Source organism: Pteronotus mesoamericanus, unplaced genomic scaffold, assembly GCF_021234165.1.
Source record: "Pteronotus mesoamericanus isolate MK-2021 breed Mesoamerican mustached bat unplaced genomic scaffold, CSHL_Meso_final contig_53, whole genome shotgun sequence".
NCBI classification, from domain to species: Eukaryota; Metazoa; Chordata; class Mammalia; order Chiroptera; family Mormoopidae; genus Pteronotus; species Pteronotus mesoamericanus.
Window position 1 is genome coordinate 2448124 of NW_026555195.1, and position 24234 is coordinate 2472357.

At 36.3% G+C, this 24234-nt stretch overlaps 1 protein-coding gene and 1 pseudogene across 1 annotated transcript in view; one reads left to right on the forward strand and one right to left on the reverse strand.

The window, feature by feature from the left end:
- ARHGAP32 (Rho GTPase activating protein 32) overlaps positions 1-18188 on the reverse strand; it is a 183221-nt gene extending 165033 nt beyond the window's left edge. Inside the window, exons 1-2 of the mRNA XM_054579450.1 lie at positions 18073-18188; positions 2296-2404 (exon numbers count right to left, since the gene is read on the reverse strand). Coding sequence (XP_054435425.1) covers positions 2296-2404; positions 18073-18188 — 225 coding nt within the window. The remainder of the gene's footprint in view (positions 1-2295; positions 2405-18072) is intronic.
- A 5433-nt stretch (positions 18189-23621) lies between these two features.
- LOC129075394 (cysteine-rich PDZ-binding protein-like) lies at positions 23622-23931 on the forward strand (annotated as a pseudogene).
- The last annotated feature ends 303 nt before the right edge of the window (positions 23932-24234 follow it).

The following is a 24234-nucleotide window of genomic DNA, read 5'->3' on the forward strand; positions in this document are numbered from 1 at the left end:
GTCCTTCACAACATCAATTGGCAATGAATATATTTCCTAAGCTCAAACTGCAGTTCCAGCAGGATTTTTCAGTTCACAATACAAATTCAAAGTAAATTTCCATATTGCAAAATCCACTTAACTGTGTAACTGAGGAGCTTCCATCTAACCTCAACTGGAAGTTGCCATGTTATGCTAAAAGGTAAATCTTAAAAGAAAAATCTAATAGAATTCTGAAGATGCCTTCTAAGCAATACATATGCTCAATTAGAATCATATGCTCACAAACTGGTGTCAGTTTCCAGCAGTACATATCTGAGAGAAAAAATACATAAAATCTCATTACAAATCAGCACTCAGAGATGAACATTTTACATTCAATTCTGATGATATGAAACGCTTTTAACTATGATTAAATAAAATGTTATTTTCCACAAAAAATATTCCATTGTTCTTATTAAGAGACCTGAATTACATAAAGCTGTAATAAATTAAATGAGTGTTTTAAACTTATGTGGAAAACTATACTACATGGGGAGTTACCCCCAACAATAACTGTTTTTCTAACGTCTTAGTGAATATAAACTCCATTCTTCAGGTTGATCAAGCCAAAAAATTTACAGTCATCCTTGACGTCTCTTTATCTCACCCTCTGTATCCCATTCATCAGCAAGAACAGTTGGCTCTATCTGTAAAACTATATCCAGAATCTAACCATTTTTCATCCTACCTACCATCCTGGTTCAAACTAGCATCACTGTTCACCTATTACAGTAACCTTCTAACTGGTCTCCTTACTTCCTCTTTTACTTCCGCTGAGCCTATTCTCAGCAACCAGAGGCTCCCTTTAAAATCTTAAGCCAAATCATGTCACTTCTCAGCCATAAATTCTCCAGTGCTTTCCCATCTCACTTGGCAGGAAAGAAAAACAAGTTTTTGTAAGACATGACAAGAAACTCCATTATCTGCTCTCCACCCACCCAAACCGCTTCTCTGATGTCATCTGCTTCTCCTCTCCCCTGGCTCGATTTCAGCCACATGTCCTAGTTTTGTGTTTTTTTCCAACACTTTTTAATCCTTTGCCACACTATTTAACTTGTTCTCTCATGGCCGAAAATGATCTGTTCCCAGATAAATCAGCTCCCAGAGGCCATGTGTGGCCACCCTGTGTAACCAGCAACTACCCTTTCACACTCTGTCCTACTGCTCTGTAACCCCGCTCCTCTGCATTAAGTTTCTGCAATAGCACATACCACCACTTGACATACTATGTAATGGGTTGGCCAAAAAGTCCATTTAGTACTTCCATAAAATAAAAAACACATTTTCCATTTTCATCAACTTTATTGATTTAGATATCTTGAGTATGTTGGCTGTCTCCCGCCATTGGCTTCTAGTGGGCAGAGGCCAGGGATGCTGCCAAACACCTCCCAATGCATAAGACAGTCCCACAGCAAAGGATTCTTTGGCCACAATGTCAATAGTACTAAGAAACTTCGCCAGCCACTTTTGACACAATCGATCAATCCCAGCAGCTTCTCCATACACTGCACAAGTCTCATGTTGTGTTTCAGTTGTGTTTTTACCTGTCCTGAAATAACAAGGTATATAACACACCGAAAATGTTGCATATCTTCTTCCATCTGCAATATTAAAATGCCTGCACAAAAATTCACCAATTTTGATAAGTTTTTTTTAAGTGCACACTGATATGACAGCTATCACAATACAATCTAACAAAATTGTTTCTAATGAAGTTAAAGACAACTAAGCACTACTATAGGCATCCTTTGAAAAAACTAAAACTTTCGGACCAACCCAATATTTAATGGTTTGCTTTTCCTCCTACCACATTAATATGTAAGTTCTACAAAGGCAGGAAATTTGTGTGTATTACTCAAGGATCTACCCACAGAATCTAAAACAGTGCCTGGAATAAATTGTTCACTCAATAGGTAATTCCTCAATAAATGAACAAGCAACAACAAAAAGAATTTTTTTCTGTAAGTAATGCTTCTTCAGTTTCTTTTCCTTATGTAAGTAAAAAATACATACATACATATGGATAAAACTGATTTGCCCCCCTGACCAGTGTGGCTCAGCTGGTTGGGCGTCATTCCGCAAAGCAACAGCAAGCAGGTTCAATCCCGGGTCAGGACATATGCCTAAATGGCAAGATTGGTCCCGGTCAAGGCGCGTATGAGAGGCAACTGATTGCTGTTTCTCACATCAATGAGTCTTTCCCTCCTCTTTCTCTCTCCCTTCCCCTCTCTCTAAAAATAAACCAATAGAATCTTTTTTAAAGAACTGATTTACCATTGCACTAAGCGTTTCCTCCCAGTCAGGCCGCTCTCGAGGGTGCACGTTTCTGTGTAGTTCAGGGACAAAATCATCCTCTTCAGAATGTACCGAGGACTTCATCTTCCTGGAAATCAAAACATGAAAGATTTTGATAAGATTTTATATTCTATAAAAACTTTCCAATGATCACAATTCAAAGAACGGACAACTGTGTGAGATTTAAAGCTTAGTTAAAAGAGCTTTCGTGACTATTACTGTTCCTTCATTTCTACTCTAGTTTTCTGAGATCTTTCCTGGTGGACCAAATACCTACTTTTATTCCAGGAGATAAAACTAAAGTTTATATAACTAGTTAACTTTTATGGTCTGTGGTAATTTTTGTAGAAGGACTGATTTTATCAGCTGAACATAGTTGGAACCTTGAAAAGATCTGCAACAGCCATCAATATTTATAGAACTGGACTAAGCATTAGTAAAATTCCAGGATAAAGAAAGAGGTACAATAGTTCTACTTCCAATTTACAGAGGAGGTATATTAGATTAGCGCTCTCAAGGAGAACAACGATGAATATTAGACAAAACATATAAAATTACTTGTCTGAGGCACAGGAAACAATCCATACAAATAGAATTTCTGGGACTACCTTCTTTGAGAGAAGAAAACCCATGAAGCAAATTCCATATTTAATCATTCTTTTTGTATAACAGACTTTCTAAATCAATGATGGAAACTAGGTGCCAAGCATAACACTGTAGTCTACCTAGGCTGAAGAGTCAGAGGTCAGATGTTGAGGCTGCCAAAGCAGATGGGGCCTCAGGGAAAAAATGCCAAAAATCTACATGGAAATTCCCCTCAAACTGTTAACCGAGTCCTCAGCTTACATGTATGTAGACCAAGATGCCAAGAAACTCCTCAAAAAACAGCTGAGGGGCAGCTACCGAGCCGAGCAGATATTCTCCAGCCCTGTCACGCTCAGGAATGGAGGCTGGCAAGCAAGCACAGCCCAGAACGAATCGGGGCACTGAAAGAAACACGCACACCCCTGGATGCTCAGCTGAGACTCCAGGGAACCCAGGCCTTAGGACTAAGGTGTCCAAGAAACATTATAAGGCATGCTCTAAAACACCAGGACCAAATGAATAAAAATTGGAAAAAACGTAGTCAAAACAGAGAGAGACTCACATTTGATTTGCATTTTAGGATTTTCAGAAAGGGACTAAAAAATGGCTATACTGGGTTTCTGGCTTTTGTGTATGATGTAGGCAGCTGTGAAAAGCATACCTCCACGGCCTTACAACAAGAAAGATAATCTATGAAATCGTAACTTTTCTTGAATCCATAAGAAAACTGAGGTCTCTGGGCAACCAATTAGGGATAGACAGGAATATCCAAGATGATCTAAATCACAAGCAATAAATTGCCTAGAGCAAGGAAGGCACAGAAGAGAGATAGATAAGCAAGTTGCTAAGAAAAGTCCAGTTAAATTTTTATCAAACTGCTAAAAATATTTTAATAAATATGTTCAGAAAAATATGTTCATATAAAAAACAGATGAAAAGGTAAAGAACTTCAACAGAATATTGTAATCTATGAAAAACAATCAAATGTTCATCCTAAAAATGAAAAATAAAATACCTGAAATTAAGAAGTCAATGGATAGGTTTAACAGAACAATGGACATGGCTGAAGAAAATATTCACATTGAAGAACAAAGGAAGTAGGAACAGATATACCTAACAGCATAACATACAATAGACTTGGTACAACGTCTCAAATACGTCTAAGCTAGCTACTCAAAGATAAGAAATATGAAGGAACGGGACAAAAGCAGTAATTGAAAAACAAGGGCTAGGAACTTTCTGAAACTGATAAAGTCAGCCAACTACAGATTCGAGAAGTCTTTAAACAGGATTTAAAAAAAAAATAAAATAAAACCGCCTAGGTATATTATACTCGAACTACTGTTTAAAAAAAAAAACTAATAAATTCTTTAAAACAGCCAGAGAATAAATGACAAGTTGACTTTAAAGGGGATATAATAACAACATGACAGAACATTTCAACAGAAATGAGAAGATAATGGACTAAAATTTTAACTCAATAAAAGTAAAAGATACTGCCAACCTAGAATCCTCTACCGCACAAAGTCATACATTTACAGAGCAGGTAAAATAAGTTATTTTCAAGCAAAAGATGAACAAAATTGCTACCAGGAGACCTGCTCAAAAAAAAAAAAAAAAAAAAAGGATTGTTTTTCCACTGAAGGAAACTGATCCCAGAACTACAGAAATGAATAGAGTATAAAAAGTGAAAATATAGAAAAATTTAATTAAATATTGATGTAAAAACTAATGTACACACAAAAATAACATCCTATGGGGTTTATAATAAACATAAAGCACAGAGGATAGGAAAAGTACATGCAAAGAGTTTAAGAGTCCTCCTCTATTGTTTGGGAAGTGAACTAAGACCAATTTCAAAGAATGCAGTAAGTCAAAGATAAGAGCTGCAATCTCTATGGTAACCACTAAAAGAATAATAAATGAATGTATGACTAAAATGCTGACAAAAGAGGAAATTTTGAAAAATAAAACATACTTGATTAATCCAAAAGGAAGCAGTAAAGAATAAAGACAAAAAGAATACAAAAGGCAAATAAAAAATTAAGATGGTAAACTTCAATATAAGTATATTGCTATAATTTTTTAAATGAATGGAATAGTACGTAAGCATTTGGAGAAACTGGAACCCTCATTCATTGCTTGCAAAAATTTAAATGTTGCACCACTGTAGAAAACAGTTTGGTAGTTTCTCAAAATGTTAAACATACAAATACCATAAGATCCAGCAATTCCATTCCTAGGTATTTAACCAAGAGAAATAAAAACATACCCACCATGAACTTGTACATGGATATTCATACCAATATTATTCATCATATTAGCCAGAAAGTAAACAACCAAAATGCCCTACAACTGAAAAATGAAGAAACAAAATGTACCAGGCCCATACAATAAAATATTTTCCAGCCATTAAAATAAAGAAGGAAGTGCTGATACATACTATCACATGGATGAAGAGTAAAAGCATTGTGCTAAATGAAGTCCAACACAAAAAGCCACATATTATATTATTCCATTTATACAAAGGGTCCAGATTAGTAAATCCATAGAGACAGAAAGTATATGGTTGCCAGGGACTCAGGGTAGGAGGACCTGAAGTTTTACTACTAATGGGTAAGGGATTTCTTTTTGGAATGTTCAAAAATTACATAGTGGTAGTAGCTGTATAACTAAACATATATACTAAAAACCACTTAATGGTGTACTTTAAAAGAGTGAATTTTATGTGTGTGAATTATATCTCAAAAAGCAAGTAAATGGACTAAAAAATCCATTGAAATGGCTAAAGGAGTACATTTCACAGTGATAAAAGTGCCAAACCAACAGGGTGATACCATAAAATCTGAATGCAACAAATAACACAGCTTCAAAATAAATAGTCAGTCTGAAAGAACTACAAGGAAAAGAGATAAATCCACAATTAGAGTTGCAGATTTTAACAAACATTTCTCCTTAACTGACAAAATAATGAGACAGAGAAAGTCAAAAGTATATAGAACATTTGAAACCAATATATCACCCTAAACTGATACAGGACATTAAACCCAAAAACTACAGAATATACAGTTTTTCAAGTACATACATAAAACATTTACCAAGAGACCATAAATAGACAATGAAGTAAATCTTAACAAAGAATTTAAATTATTAATGAAGTGTTCTGTGACCACCATAGAATTACACTAAGAATTAACTATTGAATGGTAACTACAAATTCTCCCAAATATTTGGAAATTAAGAAACACATCTCTGAATAACTTTTGAGTCAAGTACACAGTATCACCATGAAAATTATAAAATATTTTGAACCAAATGATAATATACAGCAGATTAATGTGTGGATACAACTAAAACAAAGGAAAATCCATAGCCCTGAATGCAACTTATTGGAAATAAGACAAGTTAAAAAATAAATGTTCTAAGCTACTATCACAAAAAGCTATCAAGAAACAGCTATCAAAAAAAAGAATATCAAGTTAACCCAAGAAAAGTAAAAAGAAGAGAAAATGTTAAATATTGGAAATCAATAAAAGCAGGTATTCGATAGAGAAAAATCAAAGCGAAAAGCACAACCCCTAGGAGAAGAGCCATTAAGAAAATACATATAAAAATGAAAAGGGAGATACATATATAACTAGAAAGCCTACAGACATTAAAAAGATTCTGAGCACTTAAGAACAACGTTTTTTCCAACACCGTTGTGAATTAAGTTGAAATGGAAAAATTCCTTGCAGAACACCAATTATCAAAACTGAAACAAGAAACCAAAAATCATAAATTCTTATAGCTATTCAAGAAATTGAATTTGGAAGAAAACTGCAACCCAAATGGATTGTTTGGTGAATTTCAAACATTCAAGGAATAAATAATAACAATCTTAAATACATTTTTCCAGAATATAAAAACAAAAGGAAGACCTCCAAGTTGTTTCATGAGGCCAGGACAATCTCCATAACAAAAGCTGATAGAGACATTACTAGAAGACGAAATTATAAGTCAGTATCATGAACACAGCTGCAGAACTCCTAAATAAAATAATAGCAAATCAAACTCATTGGTATACAAAAAAGATACAGAGTGACCAAGTGAGTTTTAGTCCAAAATAAAAATTATTTTAGTATTCTAAAATCAGTTCTTATAAGTGCCACATCATTAAATACAGGAATAAAAGCATATCACTTCAGTAAAGTTTAATACCTAGTCATAATTTTTAAATATATATTAATAAAAGTTATAAAAACACACACAGAGATAACATCACACTTAATGGTGAAATACTGATGCTTTCCTGCTGACAAGCAAGGGCAACAATGTCCTGAACAAGAGAAGCATGTCCTGTATTCAACACAGCACTTGAGGTCTTAATTCAGCTTTTCGTAAAGGCTTGGAAAAAAAATAAAAAGTATAAAAATTAGAAAGAAGAAATAAAATTCTCCTCATGAAGATGACATAATGTGTACACCATCTAAAAGAGTTCAAAAAACAATTAGAATCAGTAAGTTATCAAGACTGAAGGATATAAGGTCAAATGCAAAAATCAAGTGTTTATATACCAGCATCATACAATTAGTGGTCAAGAAAGTTCATCAAAAAACATCGGATAAATAATTTGGACAACTTTGCAAGGAATAGATTCTTACACAGAAATGAAAAAGAATCACTGTAAGATTCGTCAACTTACAACTTGCTGAATCTCATAAATGTTGTAAAAAAGAATCCAGACATGAGAGTACATAGTGTTCCCAATATTTACATTGTACACCTTAAACTTTCATGTCTATTATATCTCAATAAAGCTGAAAACAGAGTACCTATTGTATAATCTTCTTTGCATGAAGTTCAAAGACAAGCAAAGCTAATCTACTGTGACAGAGTCCGCATAATGCACCTTTGAGAGATGTGCTGACTGGGAGGGGCACGGGTTTTAAGGGGCGCTGGACATAACTTATGCTGAGACTGCATTGTGATTACATGGGTATATACATTTATATAAATTATTCAAGCTATAGACACATTTATAATCTGTGGACTTTATGATGTGCAAGTTATACCTAAGTAAAAGTGAAACAAAAGTTTACTGGCAAGTGTTATATTATTTTAAAAGCTATAAAAATTATGTTTATATACATTGTGTCATGGAACAATGAATCAACTCCATAAACACAATATCTATTTATTTAATTGACTCTGTTCTCTGTACATTATGGACAGATTTTACCCTTAAAGTGATTATAGTTTCATATATCTAACGGAACAGATATGGTGTGAAGATGAGGCGACTAACTGAACAATAAATTTCTTTTAAAAAAGAATTGTGAGGGAGGAAACATAGATTACCAACCATGAAACCTGAAGAATCTAATGCTCTATTTACAAGAATTTTCTGTAAAATATCTTTAGATTTGAAACTACGCATTTTTAATGAAAAGAATCAGCTGGCGGGGGCGGGGGGCACATGCTTCAAGCTGTGGGGACCAGCCGTACTATCCCGCTGCTTCCCCCATTCAAAGCTGTTTAAATCTCTGACACATACTCGTTTTATATTCTGTATGAACTTCTTGTTCATAACTTAGGAAAAATTATACTTGATTGTGTTAAATTTCCACCAAGAAGTCAAAGTGACAAAATATCTGCAACATGTCCCTATGGGGCTGCTTTGTCTCACGCATCTATTTTCTTGATCCCTGGAGTAAATCTGAAGAAACAATAGAACTTCAGCTTTCTCGTTTTAGTCTCATCTTTCTTTTTGATTATTTCTGGTTCTTGACTGAGTTTGGTTTTAGTTCTGCAACACTCGTGGCCAGTTAGGTATTTCGTCATTGGTATGGAGCTTTTTCTATGGCCTGACCATGTGGTGGTAGTTGACAGAGACAGACAGGCATCTATTCTGTCAGAGACAAGAGAGCATTTGGCTTGTTAGTAAGGTGCCTCATCAGTTCCTCTGGAGAGAAGAGCAGCTCCTTGAGATATGTGAAGTCTGGGGTTCTCTGTTTATTTCACCCATTGCTAAAGTTGTAAAACTGAAGCTGGAAGGTGTCTATGTGAGTCTGTAATTGGTAGAAATCATTACCTGTCATCGCAGGGAATAATATATTTTCCTACTTTTAGAGGGCATCAATAAATTAGATTATAAGGCCCCTTAAATTATAAGAGCTCTATTCTGGTTGGTTTATAGACTAAGTGCTTACATAAATCTAACAGTCCCAGGATTCCCAGAAAACTAACTGAACGCTAACACCAACGGGGTCAGCTGCACTGCGGTGAAAACAGATGAGAGGTCTGCTGAACCTACTGGAACTGAGTTTTGGGGTCACCTCCAACTGGAAATGCTTGCACTGTAATAATTACATGCTGCACTATAATTATTAATAGGTATTATCATTTTCTCATCCAAAAAGCAAAAGGTACAAAAAGATTTATCTTGAAAAACCTTCCTTTCCTGTTTCCAATCTGCCCAATTCCTACCAATTAAACTTTCTATCTTAAGCCCTGACTGGCGTGGCTCAGTGGGTGGAGCCTTGTCGTACAAACCGAAAAGGTCACCAGTTCAGTTCCCAGTCAGGACACATGTCTGGGTTGCTCGCCAGGGCGTCGGCTGGGGGGTGTGCAAGAGGCAGCCAATCACTGTTTCTCTCACACATCATTGTTTCTCTGCCTCTCATTTTCCCTCCCTTCTCCTCTCTCAAATAAGTAAAAAAATAAATAAAATCTTTAAACTCCCCATTTTTATATATTCTTCTAGACTTCCTTTATAAATTACACACATACCTGAGAGATACTGTGAGTTCAGTTCCAGACCACCACAATAAAGTGAATGTCGCAATAAACTGACTCACACAAAGTTTTGATTTCCTAGTACACACAAAAGTTTGTTTACACTATACTGTAGTCCACTATGTGTACTAAGTGTGGTCTACTAAGTGTATGTCCAAAAAGTGTACATATCTATTAAAAAAATACTTTATTGCTAAAAAATGCTAACCATCATCTGAGCCTTCAGTGAGTCATAATACTTTTGCTGATGGATGATCTAACCTTCAATTTGTAAAAAACAGTATCAGCAAAGTACAATTAACAAGGTATGCCTATATATAGATATATTCATATGTATGTTTTTCATATATATTAACGAATATATCCACACATAGCAAAATGTGAAAGTAATGTATAAATATGTTACTCTATATGTAAAAAACATGAAAGAGTAAGTTTTATTCCTCCATTACCACCCTACTTTTCACATAAGAAGTACATCTACACAGTGTTGTATAGTTTTCTAATATATTCTGGAGAACTTTCCATGTTAGTATATAAAGAGCTTCTTTGTTGTTTTCACTGAGTGGATATTCCATACTTTATTTGACCAGTCCTCTTCTGATAAATACTTGAATTAGTTCCAATCTTTTGCTATACAAACAATGCTACAATAAGATTGTAAACACGTCACTTCTACACATGTATAAGTATAGCTGAAAGACAAACTCTCATCCATGAAAAAAATTATTTTCTTGCATTTGCCCATTTTTCTCCTGGGTTGTTGGTCTTTTTCCTATCTATTCTTAGTTCTTTATATGTATATGAAACAGATTAGTCCTTTATCTGTAATGTGAATTCCAAGTATTCTTCCAGATTATCATTTATCCTTGTTTATTTTGTTTTTATAATGCATATATCTTATTTTTATGTAGCTGAATTTCACAGCCATTTCTTCTATTGGTTTGCATTTGAAATCATAATTCAAACTGCCTACCCTGATCCCAAATAATTTTTAAAAATTTCCCATTTCCTTTTAAAAATTTTCTGGTTTCATTGGATATACTTATATCTTTAATTATTTGGATTTTATCCTTGGTATGGGGTAGAACTGTAGAACTCCAATTTTATTTTCTACAAATGCACATCCAGTTTCCCACAAAGTATTTACTGAATAATACATATTGTCCCACTGGTTTTTGAGAAGACATCTTTACCATATCTAAGTATTTCTGTACTTGAGTATATTCCTAGGCTTTCCATTCTACCCCACTGTACCTTCTATTCATGACATACTGCTGACATGGAGAAAGTTTTGGTGGTCTGGATAGAAAATCAAATCAGCCACAACGCTCCCCTCAGCCAAAGCCAAATCCAGAGTAAGGCCCTAACTCTCTTCAATTCCTTGAAGGCTGAGAGAGGTAAAGGAACTGCAGAAGAAAAGTCTGAAGCTAGGACAGTTTGGTTCATGAGGTTTAAAGAAAAGAGCCACGTCCATAACATAAAAGAAGTGCAAAGGGGAAGCAGCATGTGCTGATGCAGAAGCTGCAACAAGCTATCCAGGAGATCTAGGTAAGATAATTAAAGAAGATGGTTACAACAAGCAACAGAGTTTCAATGTAGACAGAACAGCTTATATTGGAAGAAAGCGCCATCCAGGATTTTCATAGCTGGAGAGGAGACATCAATGCCTGGCTTTAAAATTTCAAAGGGGTGACATTGGTTAATGAGACTATATAAGTTTCAAGCGTACAGTTCTAGGATACATCCTCTGTGTATTGCATTGTGTGCTCACGACCCAAAGTCAAATGTTGATTCCCTTTACCTTTTATTAACCCCCACCCTCGGTCCTTCCTGTAACCACCATATAGTTATCTGTGTCTGAGTTTTTGTTTTTCTTGCTTGTTGGGTTTTAGAAAGAAAAGGTCCAAAGGACAGGCTGACTCTCTTGTTAGGGGCTAAGGCAACTTGCAACTTTAAGTTGAAGCCTGTGCTCATTTACATTCCAAAATACTAGGGCCCTCAAGTAATATGTTGAATCTACTCTGCTAAATGGAACAAAGCTTGGATGATAGCACATCTGTTCCCAACATGGTTTACTCAACATTTTAAGCCCACTATTGAGGCATACCACTCAGGATATATTCCTTTCAAAAATATTACTGTTAATTGGCAATGCACCCAGTCACCCAAGAGCTCTGGAGAGAATATCCAAGATTAATTTTGTGCCTGGAACACAACATTCCTTCTGCAGCCCATGGATCAAGGAGTAACTCTGACTTTAAGTCTTATTATTTAAGAAACATATTTCATAAGCCTATAGCTGCCATAGGTAGTGATTCCTCTGACGGATCTGGGAAAAAATCAATTGAAAACCTTCTGGAAAGGACTCACCATTCTAGATGCCATTAAGAACGTCCATGATTCATGGGTAGAAGGTCAAAATATTCACCCTCATGGATGACTTTGAGGGGTTCAAGACTTCAGTGGATAAAGTAATTATAGGTGTGGTAGAATGAGCAAGAAAAATAAAATTAGAAATAGATCCTGAAGGTGTGAATGGACTGCTAAAATTTCATGGTAAAACTTGAATAACTGAGGACTTGCAGCATCTTATGGATGAACAAAAAAAATAATTTCTTGAGATTGAATCTACTTTTGGTGAGATGATGTGAAAATTGTTGAAACAGCAACAAAGGATTTTAGACTATTACATAACCTTAGTTGATAAAGCAGCAGCAGGGTTTGAGAGGTCTGACTCCAATTTTGAAAGAACTTCTACTGTGAGTAAAATGCTATGAAACAGCATCACATGCCACAGAGAAATCATTCATGAAAGGAAGATGAATCAATGCAGCAAACTTCATGTTACCTTAGAAATTGCCACAGCAGCCACCACCCTGATCAGCCAGCAGCTATCAACCTGGAGACCAGACCTCCCCACCACAAGCAAAAAGATTACGACTAGCTTAAGTCTCAGATGATAGTTAGCATTTTTTAACAATAACGTATTTTTAATTAAGACGTGTACATTATATTTTTAGACATAATGCTACTGTGCACCTAACAGACTACGGTACAGTGTAAACGTAACTTTTATATGCACTAGGAAACCAAAGAAGTCATGTGACTCACTTTAGTGCAACGGTCACTTCATTGAGCTGGTCTGGAATGAACCCACAGTATCTCTGAGGTCTGCCTGTACTGGTTAAATCTAAATAAATGGCCAAATATATTAAATCATGTCGACAAGAAAATAGGATTGGGGGTGAGGGAGAATGGTGATAAATAAAGAGTACCAAAGTCTCATCCGGGGAGAAGGAAACTGAGAGAAACTGGAAATAAAAGTATTCTGAAGATCTGAAGAGGAGAAGAAGAGGAAAAGAAAAGAAAGAGACATGATAGGAAAAAACAGCACATCTGGATGGAGAATATTATTTGATTTTTCAAATAATGGAAAAAGCACATATATAAGTATGCGAACATAGACAGGGAAGCTGATCATTAATGAACAATAAAAGTACAGCAGAAGTTCTAAATTTAAATATCTAGAAAGATTTTGCTTGTTCGGACTGTAATCTTGCTAGGTTACATGATAGTTTTCTTTATACTTCTTTTCTTTTAACTTTTTTATTGTTCAATTACAGTTGTCCCCATTTTCCCCCCTATAAACAGAAATTTAAATGTTTCAGAAATTATTATTTCCTAAGTTTGAACATACAATTGACTGTTTTAAATCAGTTTAACGTTTAAGTTGAACACAAAAGTTAAGAAAAAAAGGTTTTTAAACTTTTAACTGTATGTGACTTAATAACTAGGAACTTCTATATAGTTTTATATAGTTTCTGTGTTGAAGTCCCTTCTTGAATTTCAAAAACCTTATACAAAAAGATATAAGAAAGGCTCACCTTGGATTCCATTGCAAGAGTTCAGTGACTGAAATGCCAAGAAATCTTGTACTAACATACCTCATTATTAAGACAGATTCACTTCAGAGATGATAAAGATAGTTGTTGGGCTAATGGCCATACTCCAACATGGCATAAAATTCACTGAGATTAAGTGATGTTCACAACAGAGTCTGCTGATGACAATTAAATTTGTTATTTTTGTGACACCAGTAGGAGTATGTCCGGTGAAAATTCTATTTATTATTAGAAGAATATATAGGGGCTAACTCTAAACTATCCTCCAGATCACAAATAAAAGGTTACAAAGTAATATAAATATAATCTTTTTTTTTTTTTTTTTTTTTTTGCAAAATACACATCTTTTTGCCCTGTCCAGGTGGCTCAGTTAGTTGGAGCACTGTCCTGTACACCAAAAGGTTTGGGGTTCAATTCATGGTCAGGACACACACCTAGGTTGAGAGTTCGATCCCTGGTCAGGGCACACATGGAGGCAACCAACTGATGATTCCCTCTCATATCAATAGTTTCTCCCCCTCCCTTTCTCGCCTCCCCCCTTCTTTTTCCTTTAAAAATTAATGAACATTTCTTCAGGTGAGGATTAAAAAAATACACATCTTTTTTTGGTATTGTACATAATAGATTATTAAGGATGAGATGCCTATGAGAAGTCACAGAGTATAATGTAGGTCTGGGTATGACTGGCATATATGTTAATGGTTAATTGTTAATGCTACCTCTCTCTCCTTCCAGGCTCATAAAAACTGAGAATCCCCAAATCAAGAATTTCTACCAAAGACAAAGGAACAGCCATGGTATTAAAAGCAGGAAATTATGAGATAGTGTATGGGCTTCTAGAATAATTTAGTCCATTAAAGTAAATGGTCCTATTGTGACTGAAAACAAGAATGAGAAGCAATGTAATACCACATCCCAGACTCTTGTTACCTACTTGGACTGCTGCAACATCTTCTAAGTCAGAGCATCATTTTCAATAAGGCAGAGAATGAAAGCCACTGACCAACCAATCAAGTGCCTGAACTACATTAGTCCTGGGATGCTATAAACCAAGAGACAATCCAAGGAAATTAAATTATGTCCACCAAACCATCTAGTTTAAATAAGGACAAAACTGTCATATCTCACTTAAAATAAATTGCCTTACAATGGAGATACATGGAATGATCTGATTGAGTGATGTGGGCATCTGCAGACTCTGGTTTTAAAGATAAACAAGTTCTAACACTGTGGTTCAATTATGCACTATATGAGTATCGTCTCTGTAACTGTTTCAAACCGTATGTCATATTTGCCAGGCTACTGTTATCTATCAATAACGTAATATTAGAGACTAAAAAAGATTATATGATAAGCATTCCTACCCTCCGATGCCAAAGAACCAGAACCTTTTGTGATTGTGAGTTAGTAATAATGCCGAGGTGTCCTAAAGGTCCTGTCTTTAAAAGGTCACATTATTGCATGCATTAATTCACTTTTACATTGGCTGAATAATCTATACATCACAGATACTCAAAAACTCCTACAAGAAGGAATTTTGGGACTAAGATTATCAGCTACAGTTTCTAAGAGTTCTTACTTACCAGGGAATAAATTTAGCAGCAGCAATGCCAAAAAACGTATAAAATTAGTCTTTCACTTTCAACATTAATTATACCTGAGTTCAATTTTTTGTTCTACTAAATTCTGACAACATGGTCAATTGGCTTTATGAGCCATAATTTCTTCATCTGGAAAATAAGAAAATAAGACACTCTATAAGAGGAATAGGCAGATAACTTAAATACTGAAGAGAACATACTTGATTTAGTACTCTGCACGTAACAACTCCTGAGTAACATTTTTCCATCTTAAAAAAATTAAAACATTTGTTTTTCCTCCTCTGCCTCACATTCCCCCTTCTGATCTACAGATGGGTACTTCTAATAACCCTTAAGGACTATTCTACTCTAAGGACTCTAGGGAGCACTAAAGAGTCAGTCCAAGAAGTATTTTACCACCATGATAAGGTAGCTATTAACTCCACTCTACAAATTAGAAATCATAAAATGAGAGATTTGTGACTCGATGGTAGACAAGTTTGAACTACTGCCATGGAGGAGATTGGGCAACTTACCACAGTGCTAAACTATAAGGAAAAGTATCCTTTCCTCCAACCAAGTCCAAAAATAAATGCTATTCCAAAAGCTAGTGGACAAACATTAATGCCCATCTGTGTGAGGCGGAAGCAGAACCTATATTCCAGGTGCAGTATGACTTGATCTCTTAGCCGTGGTGCCTCAAGTGACACAATGCTATTCTTTAAGAGGGAATTTAAAATCTAGGTTAGAAGCTATCAGAGAAAAGGAATAATGCATAATCGTCTGCTCCCATTGTTTGTGTGTGTGTGTGTGTATGCGTGGAAATTAACTAGAATGTAATCAATAATGATAGTTAGGTTTAATGTGTATCAGCATAGACTTTCCTGTATATTTTTCAAATTATTAAGTTGATTTTACAAAAACAATTCTCATATACAACACTGAAAATACTTTTTGGTTCTTCCAAGGTTACAGCTACAACTCTTCCTCTGCAACCCTTCCCCTTCGATGCCCACACACACATTTTTTCCTGCCAGGCATTTCAGCTAGAACAGTGCGTGGCTGTTGTGGAGGCACCCGGTGCCCCATTTCCTCAGGTGTCACTGCTGAATAGGTGAGCTACACGACATGAAATGTGTGCTGATCTCCTGATCTCTTTGTTGCTTTTATAAGTAAAATAAGACCAAATCTCAACGATATAATTGGTTTGGGAGAGCCATGATAGTCAGATATGAAATACCACTATAAACAGGACAAGTACCCTAGGGAACAATGGTTTCCTAAAACAATGCATTGAATACTTCAGTTTCTCAGGAGGAAGATGCTGTCACACAGGCCTGAGGAACAGAAAAGCTCAATCTTACACAGATTTGCTTTTAAATTTTACTGCCAGGAGAAAATTCTGGGAAGGAAGGCTCTTGTTGCCTAACAAGTAAATCAAGGATCACTGTACCAAATCTATTACCACAACAAAGTCTAGGTTGTTTCTTCCTTTGACAAATACCCCCAAATAACTTCTACAATTTTAATACTGGGTCAAACAGATACAAACAAATTATTCCTACTAACTGTTCATGAGACTGACCAAATTGAAAACTAAGGAATCTGAGTAACCTCAGCACACCTTGGGAGAAAAGCAGCTTATTTAAAAAAAAAAAAAAAAAAAAAAAAAAAGGCTAAATAACCTTATGGAGAGAATGAGAAACTTGGCACAAGAATTTCACTGCTAAGAAAATAGTTTCTTTAAACAATAAATCAGTCTTTAAAATTTAAAACACACTTCTCATTCATTGTAACCACTGATTAGAAGATTTAACATGGGTTATCAAGAGTTCCTAATATTCAGTAATTTTTGTCATTTAACCTAGACTTTAAAAGTAAAATCTGTGGCTAAAGAAACCCTTTAGCTTGAGAAAGTGAGACACTTTTTTTGCACATTAAACATAAAGATAAGATCTGATGAAAATAATGGTATGTTCACCTACCCAAGTACTCACAGGTAAAGTTATAAAAGATGTTTAATTACCCATGTGGGTGGCAGTGATAATATGTACTATGAACTTCAAGAGATTTTGTTAATGCCTCTGGAAAAGTTAAGTTGCTAACCCTAATGGAAAAAGAAAAGCAAAAAAAAAAAAAGCCTCCAAAACCCTGTAACACTGCAACAGATTTAAGAAACAAATGGCATTGTTTCCACAAGCTGGGTAAGACCTTCTTCAGGGACACCACTGAACTTTGAGAGCTGCCTATTCAGGAGGCATTTGCTACAAATTTGCAGTTGTGAAGCTACAGCTAGAGATTCAACACCAAAGAAGAGCGGCAGAGCAGGAGGGGGCAGGGGGCGGTGAGGTATGAGGTCAGAGACCAGTGAGGATCAAAGCCGTGATATAATGCATTTGTATGTAAACAAAATGTTTCATGCACATGAACCAGACAACAAAAGCAGCCACATACAGACATACCCATACACATGCTAAGAGAGAGAGAAAGAAAAACCATTATATTCAAATTCAGATTAAATCTATCAGGTACAAATCAGGTACAGGAAGGGGTAGTAGTTCACTATGAGTCTCTACTTGAAATTCCTGAAATGCCACTACAAAACCTGTCTAACACCTTCTCTTCCTGGTGCTCCAACAAGTCATTCAGAACGCATTTTACAAGCGCAGGGCAAGTTGTGGGATGAAAAGTGCTATGTGCAACTAGAAACCTGCCCTCTCCCGCACCAAACCTTTCCCCAGAGGGGGAAATACAAGTCTTATTGGAAAGAGATTAAAACACAGAGGATGGGAAGGGGGTAGTGGGAGTGAACAGAAACCGAGCGAGAGAGAGAGAGAGAGAGAGAGAGAGAGAGAGAGAGAGAGAGAGAGAGAGAGAGAGAGAGAGAGAACTGAGAATTCCAGAATTACCTGAAGTCTTCTTCCCTTTCTCCCCCTTTACTGCCAGTCACCTGGCGGGTAACTTCAGACTCCCACCAAAAGACACTGTCATCTCCTAAGGTGCTGCTCTCACTTTCGGTCTCCATCTTCTATTCCAAAATGCGAACCTCCAGGCATGGAGTAAAGAACACCGATGTTCGGGCTGTCCGGCTGTGTTTGTGTGCACTCAGGTGCGCGGCCGGCGCCCCGGCGATCTGCGAGCACGCCCGGCCGGTCGGCTGCCTGCTGGTGTCATCACAGCTGGGCGCAGACAGGAAACCACGGGCGGCACACTCACCGCGTCGGCCTGCGGCACCTGCGACACCCAGACCCTCCCACGGCCTCCGGCTCTGTGACCTACATCACCAAATGCAGGACCCAGAGGAAGGCGTTTTTCCAGTAATTACTTATTTAATAACTATTTTTAGCTATTCTCAAAGTATCCAATTAAGTTGAAAATACATGTTTTCAAAATGCAGGCTTTTCTTATTTATATCCTTCTGCTATTTCAGACTTAGGAAAAAGGAACAGAAAACCAGAAAAGAGAATAGTGTGTGTCAAGTTCTCCCGGGCCAGCCGCGATGGGAGCACACTTGTAGATCTCGCAGTTAAGGAGGATCACAATGTACAGAGAAGATAAGTCTGAGGACCTGCCCAACTTCATGCCTTCTTAATATTACACAACCGCCCTTCCTTCCCCTCAGCCATAACTGTTACACACACGTTTGCTTGGGTATCCAAAGCAGGACATTGAGAGCCAAGCCTGTCCATCGCCTTGAAGAAACAAGCGTCCAAAGCTAAAATACGCTGAAAATTATATCAAAGAAAAAGCATGCAACATATTTACAAGTCATTTAAATGACAGATGCTGATAGCAGCAATAAAATGGCTTTCTGGGAATTGAGTGAAACGTATACAGCGTCTAGGACACCGGCACTTAAAAAACAGCCCTGTTGGTGCCACCCACTGACATGTCATATAGTCATAGGTGTTCAGGCCTTTTAACTGAGCAGCAGCAAACTCCTGTGCCCTGATTTTCTATTAAATCTGACAGATTAAAAAAAATTAAAGGTATCCACTGGGATGCCCATGAATTTTCATATTTGAAAATAAGGAAAATGAAACTTTAGTCCATTTTATTTATACAATTTTTTCCCTCCTACAAAATTATAACTTACATAATGTGTTACTGTTTCAATATTGCTGCTTCAAAACTCTGAATCATTTTCATCTACTGACTGTGGTCATTAAATGTATTTCTATTAAAAACTGAAATTCACTGTCAAGCCTGGGTATAGATTTACAAACTGTTCTTTATAGCAGCAAATTTGGAAAAAAATTCCTGAACAATTTACACAGAGATATCTTACAAACCAGTCTATTAATTTCCACTCAAGACAAATCCATAGCAAATTTTGGCCTGAATAATCAATTTTAAAAATTAAAGGATTTTTGAAATCTCTCTATGCTATAAATCCCCTACCATATTCCAGATTCTGAAGAGATGGAATTTAATACCTCCTTCACTCCATCCATCAAAATAAATTCCCAATGAATCAAAAATTTAAATGTAAAAATAAAACCATAAAAGAAAATCACAGAAAAGCTTTTATCATCTCACAGTGGGAAAGTCCTTTCTAAGCATAATTTTAAGAAGCCCTGAAAATAAAAATCTGATACATTTTACATTTTTATGAATTTTAAAATTATATTTAATATATATATGGGGAAGTCAAGGCAAAAATAAATAATTAAGAAAAAAATATTTGGAACATATCACCCAGTGTTCATTTCCTTAACATATAAAGGGTTCCTATATATATGAAAGACTCAACAACCCAAAACAAGCAACAAATATAAACATAATAATAATAGAAAAATACAAAATAACCTTAAAACATAACTAGTATTTAATTTCACGCATAAATGCAAGAAAACCACAATAAGATGCCTTTTTTAATCAGGCAAAGATTTTTAAATGTTTTTAACAAACTGTTTGAAACGAGATGTGGGAAAATAAATACAGACCGTTGATGGAAATATAAAATGGTATGACCTCTGTGCAAGGCAATTGGCAAAACCTACCAAAATTCAAAATGCACAAATTTTTGGCCCAGCAACTCCCCATCCAGGAAATTATCTTATTTTCACCACGTGGAAATAAGAGATGAATAGAAGTGTTCATTGTAGTAAACTTCATAATCGCTAAATAGAATCGCAAAAACAACCTAACTTGCCCATTAACAAAAGCCAGATAATTAAATATGGGATATCCATAGAATGGCAATGCTATACAGCTGAGTAAGTGAGAAACACAAGGCAAACACGACACAATGTCATGATATGAAACAAACCCTAAGGGACACTTGAAGACAAAGAAGAAAGAGGTGAAAGTATAGAATAGTATGCATATGAAATCCTGCAGTTCATATTTTTGAAACACCTATGACTATGTATGTGCAGAATATCGATGGAGGGACAGCACAAGTGACAGTTGTCTCCAAAGGAAAAAATACAGCTGGAGAAGAAGAATGAGATGGAGACTGTTTTTTACTGTATCGTGCACATAGAACCCTCGCAAAAATAAGTAACTTATTTTAAATGTAACCTTTTTATCCCTCAGTAAAGAATCAGATCTTTAAATATTATTTTAAGTATCTTGGTGTTCTTTTTTTCAAACAATTTCAACTCCTTTAATATGTTTCTATTAACCCTATTTACTTTTTCTTTTAAATCATTTCTTTTGCTCTTCCATTACGGTGATTGGTTTACCGCACTTTCTCAAGCCCTTTTAAACACGAAAAAGTGGACTGTAAGCACTACTTTCCCACAGAACACTGACGGCAGCCGAATGTCTCCCACCAATCTGCCCTGCACCAAGGCAGACCGCCCAAGGCTTGTTGTCACAGTTTTGACTCGACTCGAGGAGTGGTCAAGTTTGTTTTTAACTTTAAAACCAACATGTGCTCCATTTTCTTTTCCCTTCTTTACAGCTAATGAAAATCTAGCACAAACAAAAAGTACTGAATAGCAGGAAGCAGGAAAGAAAGCAGAGTCAATCCAATCACTGAAGCTATGAAGTTCAAAGAGGGGCCTATTCCTGAAGACCCCATGATAGCTCTTCCTGCCCGGCTTACAGCCTGATCATCAGGAGTTAACACGAATTGAATCCCTTCTCCAGGTATTTCCCACGGCACCCAATGAAAAACCAAAATCCATGGTATTTGCATTTCGTCAATAAAGAAATCTAATCTCCATACTACACAAGTGCAGAGAATGCATCTACTTAACTATCAAATTCGTAAGCCACATCACTTTCTTTCACTGTTTCCCTTTACAAAAATTCACAAAATCCAACCGGGTAGTACTATGTTCCAACACTCAGGAGGCTCAAAGTACTCTAACCCAAGGCGAAAAGAAAGAACATGGTATCAACATTAACATATTCTACCAAATGAAATGAAAGTAGTCAAGTAGTCAGAGGCTACAGAGAACAACCCATGCAACTACCCAGCCATGGGCACATACAATGAGCAAGCTGTATTAACTTCAGTATTCTGTTGGCTGACTCAATAAACAACAAAACAGAAACAACTTGCATTATCAGACACATTAGATTTCAGAGATTTCAGGAAATCCTCACTGGTCTGGGGGGGCACTTATTTTTGCTTTCAATTTACAGAAAAAAATAAATCAAAACTATGTATAAGAAATCAAAACTATATAATTGTTAACATGTAAAGTCTGAAACAAGTTATAATCTTAAAAAGCAATGAATTAAATGCTACAAAAATACATCTACAAATAGTGGTTAAATGAAAATATTGGCAAAAAGTAATCTATAACATTTAACAGAGTGAAATCATCTTTGTAAATAACCATTCAATACTAAAACAATATTTCTGAGTAAATCTATAGATCTAAAGAAAGAAAGTGGATCACAATTAATGTAAAAGTATAGTGTTGAAAATTAAGAATTATAGATTGTGCTGCTATGAACATTGGGGTGCATAGGTTCAGTCAAGTGTTGGAAGCAACCTAAGTGCCCAGCAGTAAATAAGTGGATCAAAAAACTATGGTACAGTTACACAACGGAATACTGCCCTGCAGAAAGAGAGAAAGAGAGAGAGAGAGGGAGAGAGGGAAGGAGAGAGAAGGAAGGGAGGGAGGGAGGGAGGGAGGGAGGGAGAAAGGAAGGAAGGGAGGAAGGAAGGAAGGAAGGAGGGAAGGAAGGAAGGAAGGAAGGAAGGAAGGAAGGAAGGAAGGAAGGAAGGAAGGAAGGAAGGGCTGCTGCCCTTTGCGATGGCATGGATGGAACTAGAGGGCATCATGCTAAGTGAAATAAGCCAGGGGGTGAAAGAAAAGTACCAGATGATCTCACCTGTAAGTGGAACATAATCAACAAAACAAACAAGCAAGCAAAACAGAACCAGAGACATGGAAATAAAGAACAAACTGACGGTAACCAGAGGGGAGGGGGGAGAGGGATAACAGGAAAAAAGGGGAAGGGTCATCAAGGAACACATGTGAAGGACCCATGGACAAAGCCAAAGGGGCGAAGGATTGAGGGTGGGAGGCAGGGGAAAGTGGTGACGGGAAAAATGGAGACAACTGCCTGTGCTTGAACAACAATTAAAAAGTAAAAAGAAAAAAGAAAAAAAATAAATAAATTAAGAATTCATTATGCCACAACTGATTTGATAAAAGATCCTGTAAAGACAATGAAGGTTGAGTATCCTTTAATATAATGTTCAATTAAAGGAAATATTTCCTGAGTTAGAATTTTGATTGAATATGTCATAGTTTGTGAGCTGTAGAGCAAGAAAGCTACCACATTTATAAATTTAGGGTCAGAAAATTACAGTCTTGGCATACACCACTGTACCTGGACCTCCTCCTAATGTTAACAGTACTACAAAAAATGCTAAATATAAGTTTAATGAATAACAATCGGGGGAGAAACCAAATGATCATCTCAGTGAAGACCTGGGAAGCAGTCTGGGAGGGACTCAAGGGAAATCACTAGGGAACGTAAACTGTGAATAAAGAAGGGGGAAGGGAAATGGGTCGTACCAAGCCTGAGTATTTATTCAAGGTACTGCATAAACTTACTAGCATTATTTCCCCTCAACTACTTGAAAAATGCCAGTAAATCAAATATTTTAATACACTGCTTTACCTACTATCTGGATAGCTCAACTCTACTACGTGTTTATTTGAGAAGGAAGTAATTTTGCAGCTTGCTATTCATCTTACTCTGCCTGCTTGCCTGCTCCCCAGCCACCTCCACAGGGGGTGTCAAGAGTAAGAGTGCGAGTCAACAATCACTGGTTACCTACGGTTTCAGAGAACCCTCAACTGCTTATACAATTACAAGCATTTTTCTCAAATCACACCCATCCCATCCTCAAGCAATAGAAGCTAAACATTGATCTAAGGTATATTGTTCTGACTTAAGTAAGTACATTTCTGATGGAAGTGTTCAGGCTGCTGCTGCTTCCGCAGCTACAGGACCATCACGCAAGTATGATATGCAAAAAATGGGAAAGAAACTAGGTACTGTTATCACTGCAGGTACGTGGAAAAGCAGTGCAAGGAATACCACAGGAAGTTGGGGAAGGAAGCTGAATGAAAATAAAGCTTTGGCCAAAAAAAAAAAAAAAAAAAAAGGCAAGCCAGATTCGATCCATTTGGAGAGAATAAGGTTTCCACTTGCAGAATTTGTAGAAGTTCTGTGAACCAATCAGGTTCTTATTACTTGCCAGGGCTGTGCCTACATAAAGGGTCTCTGTGCAATGTGTGGAAAAAAAGGTTTCGGTTAACAAAAACTACAAGCAAACATCTGTCTAGATGTATTGATAAATTTTCTGGCTTTCTATATGATTTTGCTCTTTGCTAAATCAAGGCATATTGTAAATGTTTAACTTACAAAAAACGTATTTTAAGACAATTAAATTTAAACTAGGGAAGTTGACTGGTATTCATTCCTTTGTTCTCAAGACATTCTGGATAGCAACAATATAAAAATAAATAAAATAATAATAATAATTTTAAAATAAGTATGCTTCTCCTGGTATGAGGAGGAGGGGCAGAGGAAGTGGGAGAAGAAGGTGGCAGCACCTTCTGGTATCAGTAATTCTTCAGTTTTATTTT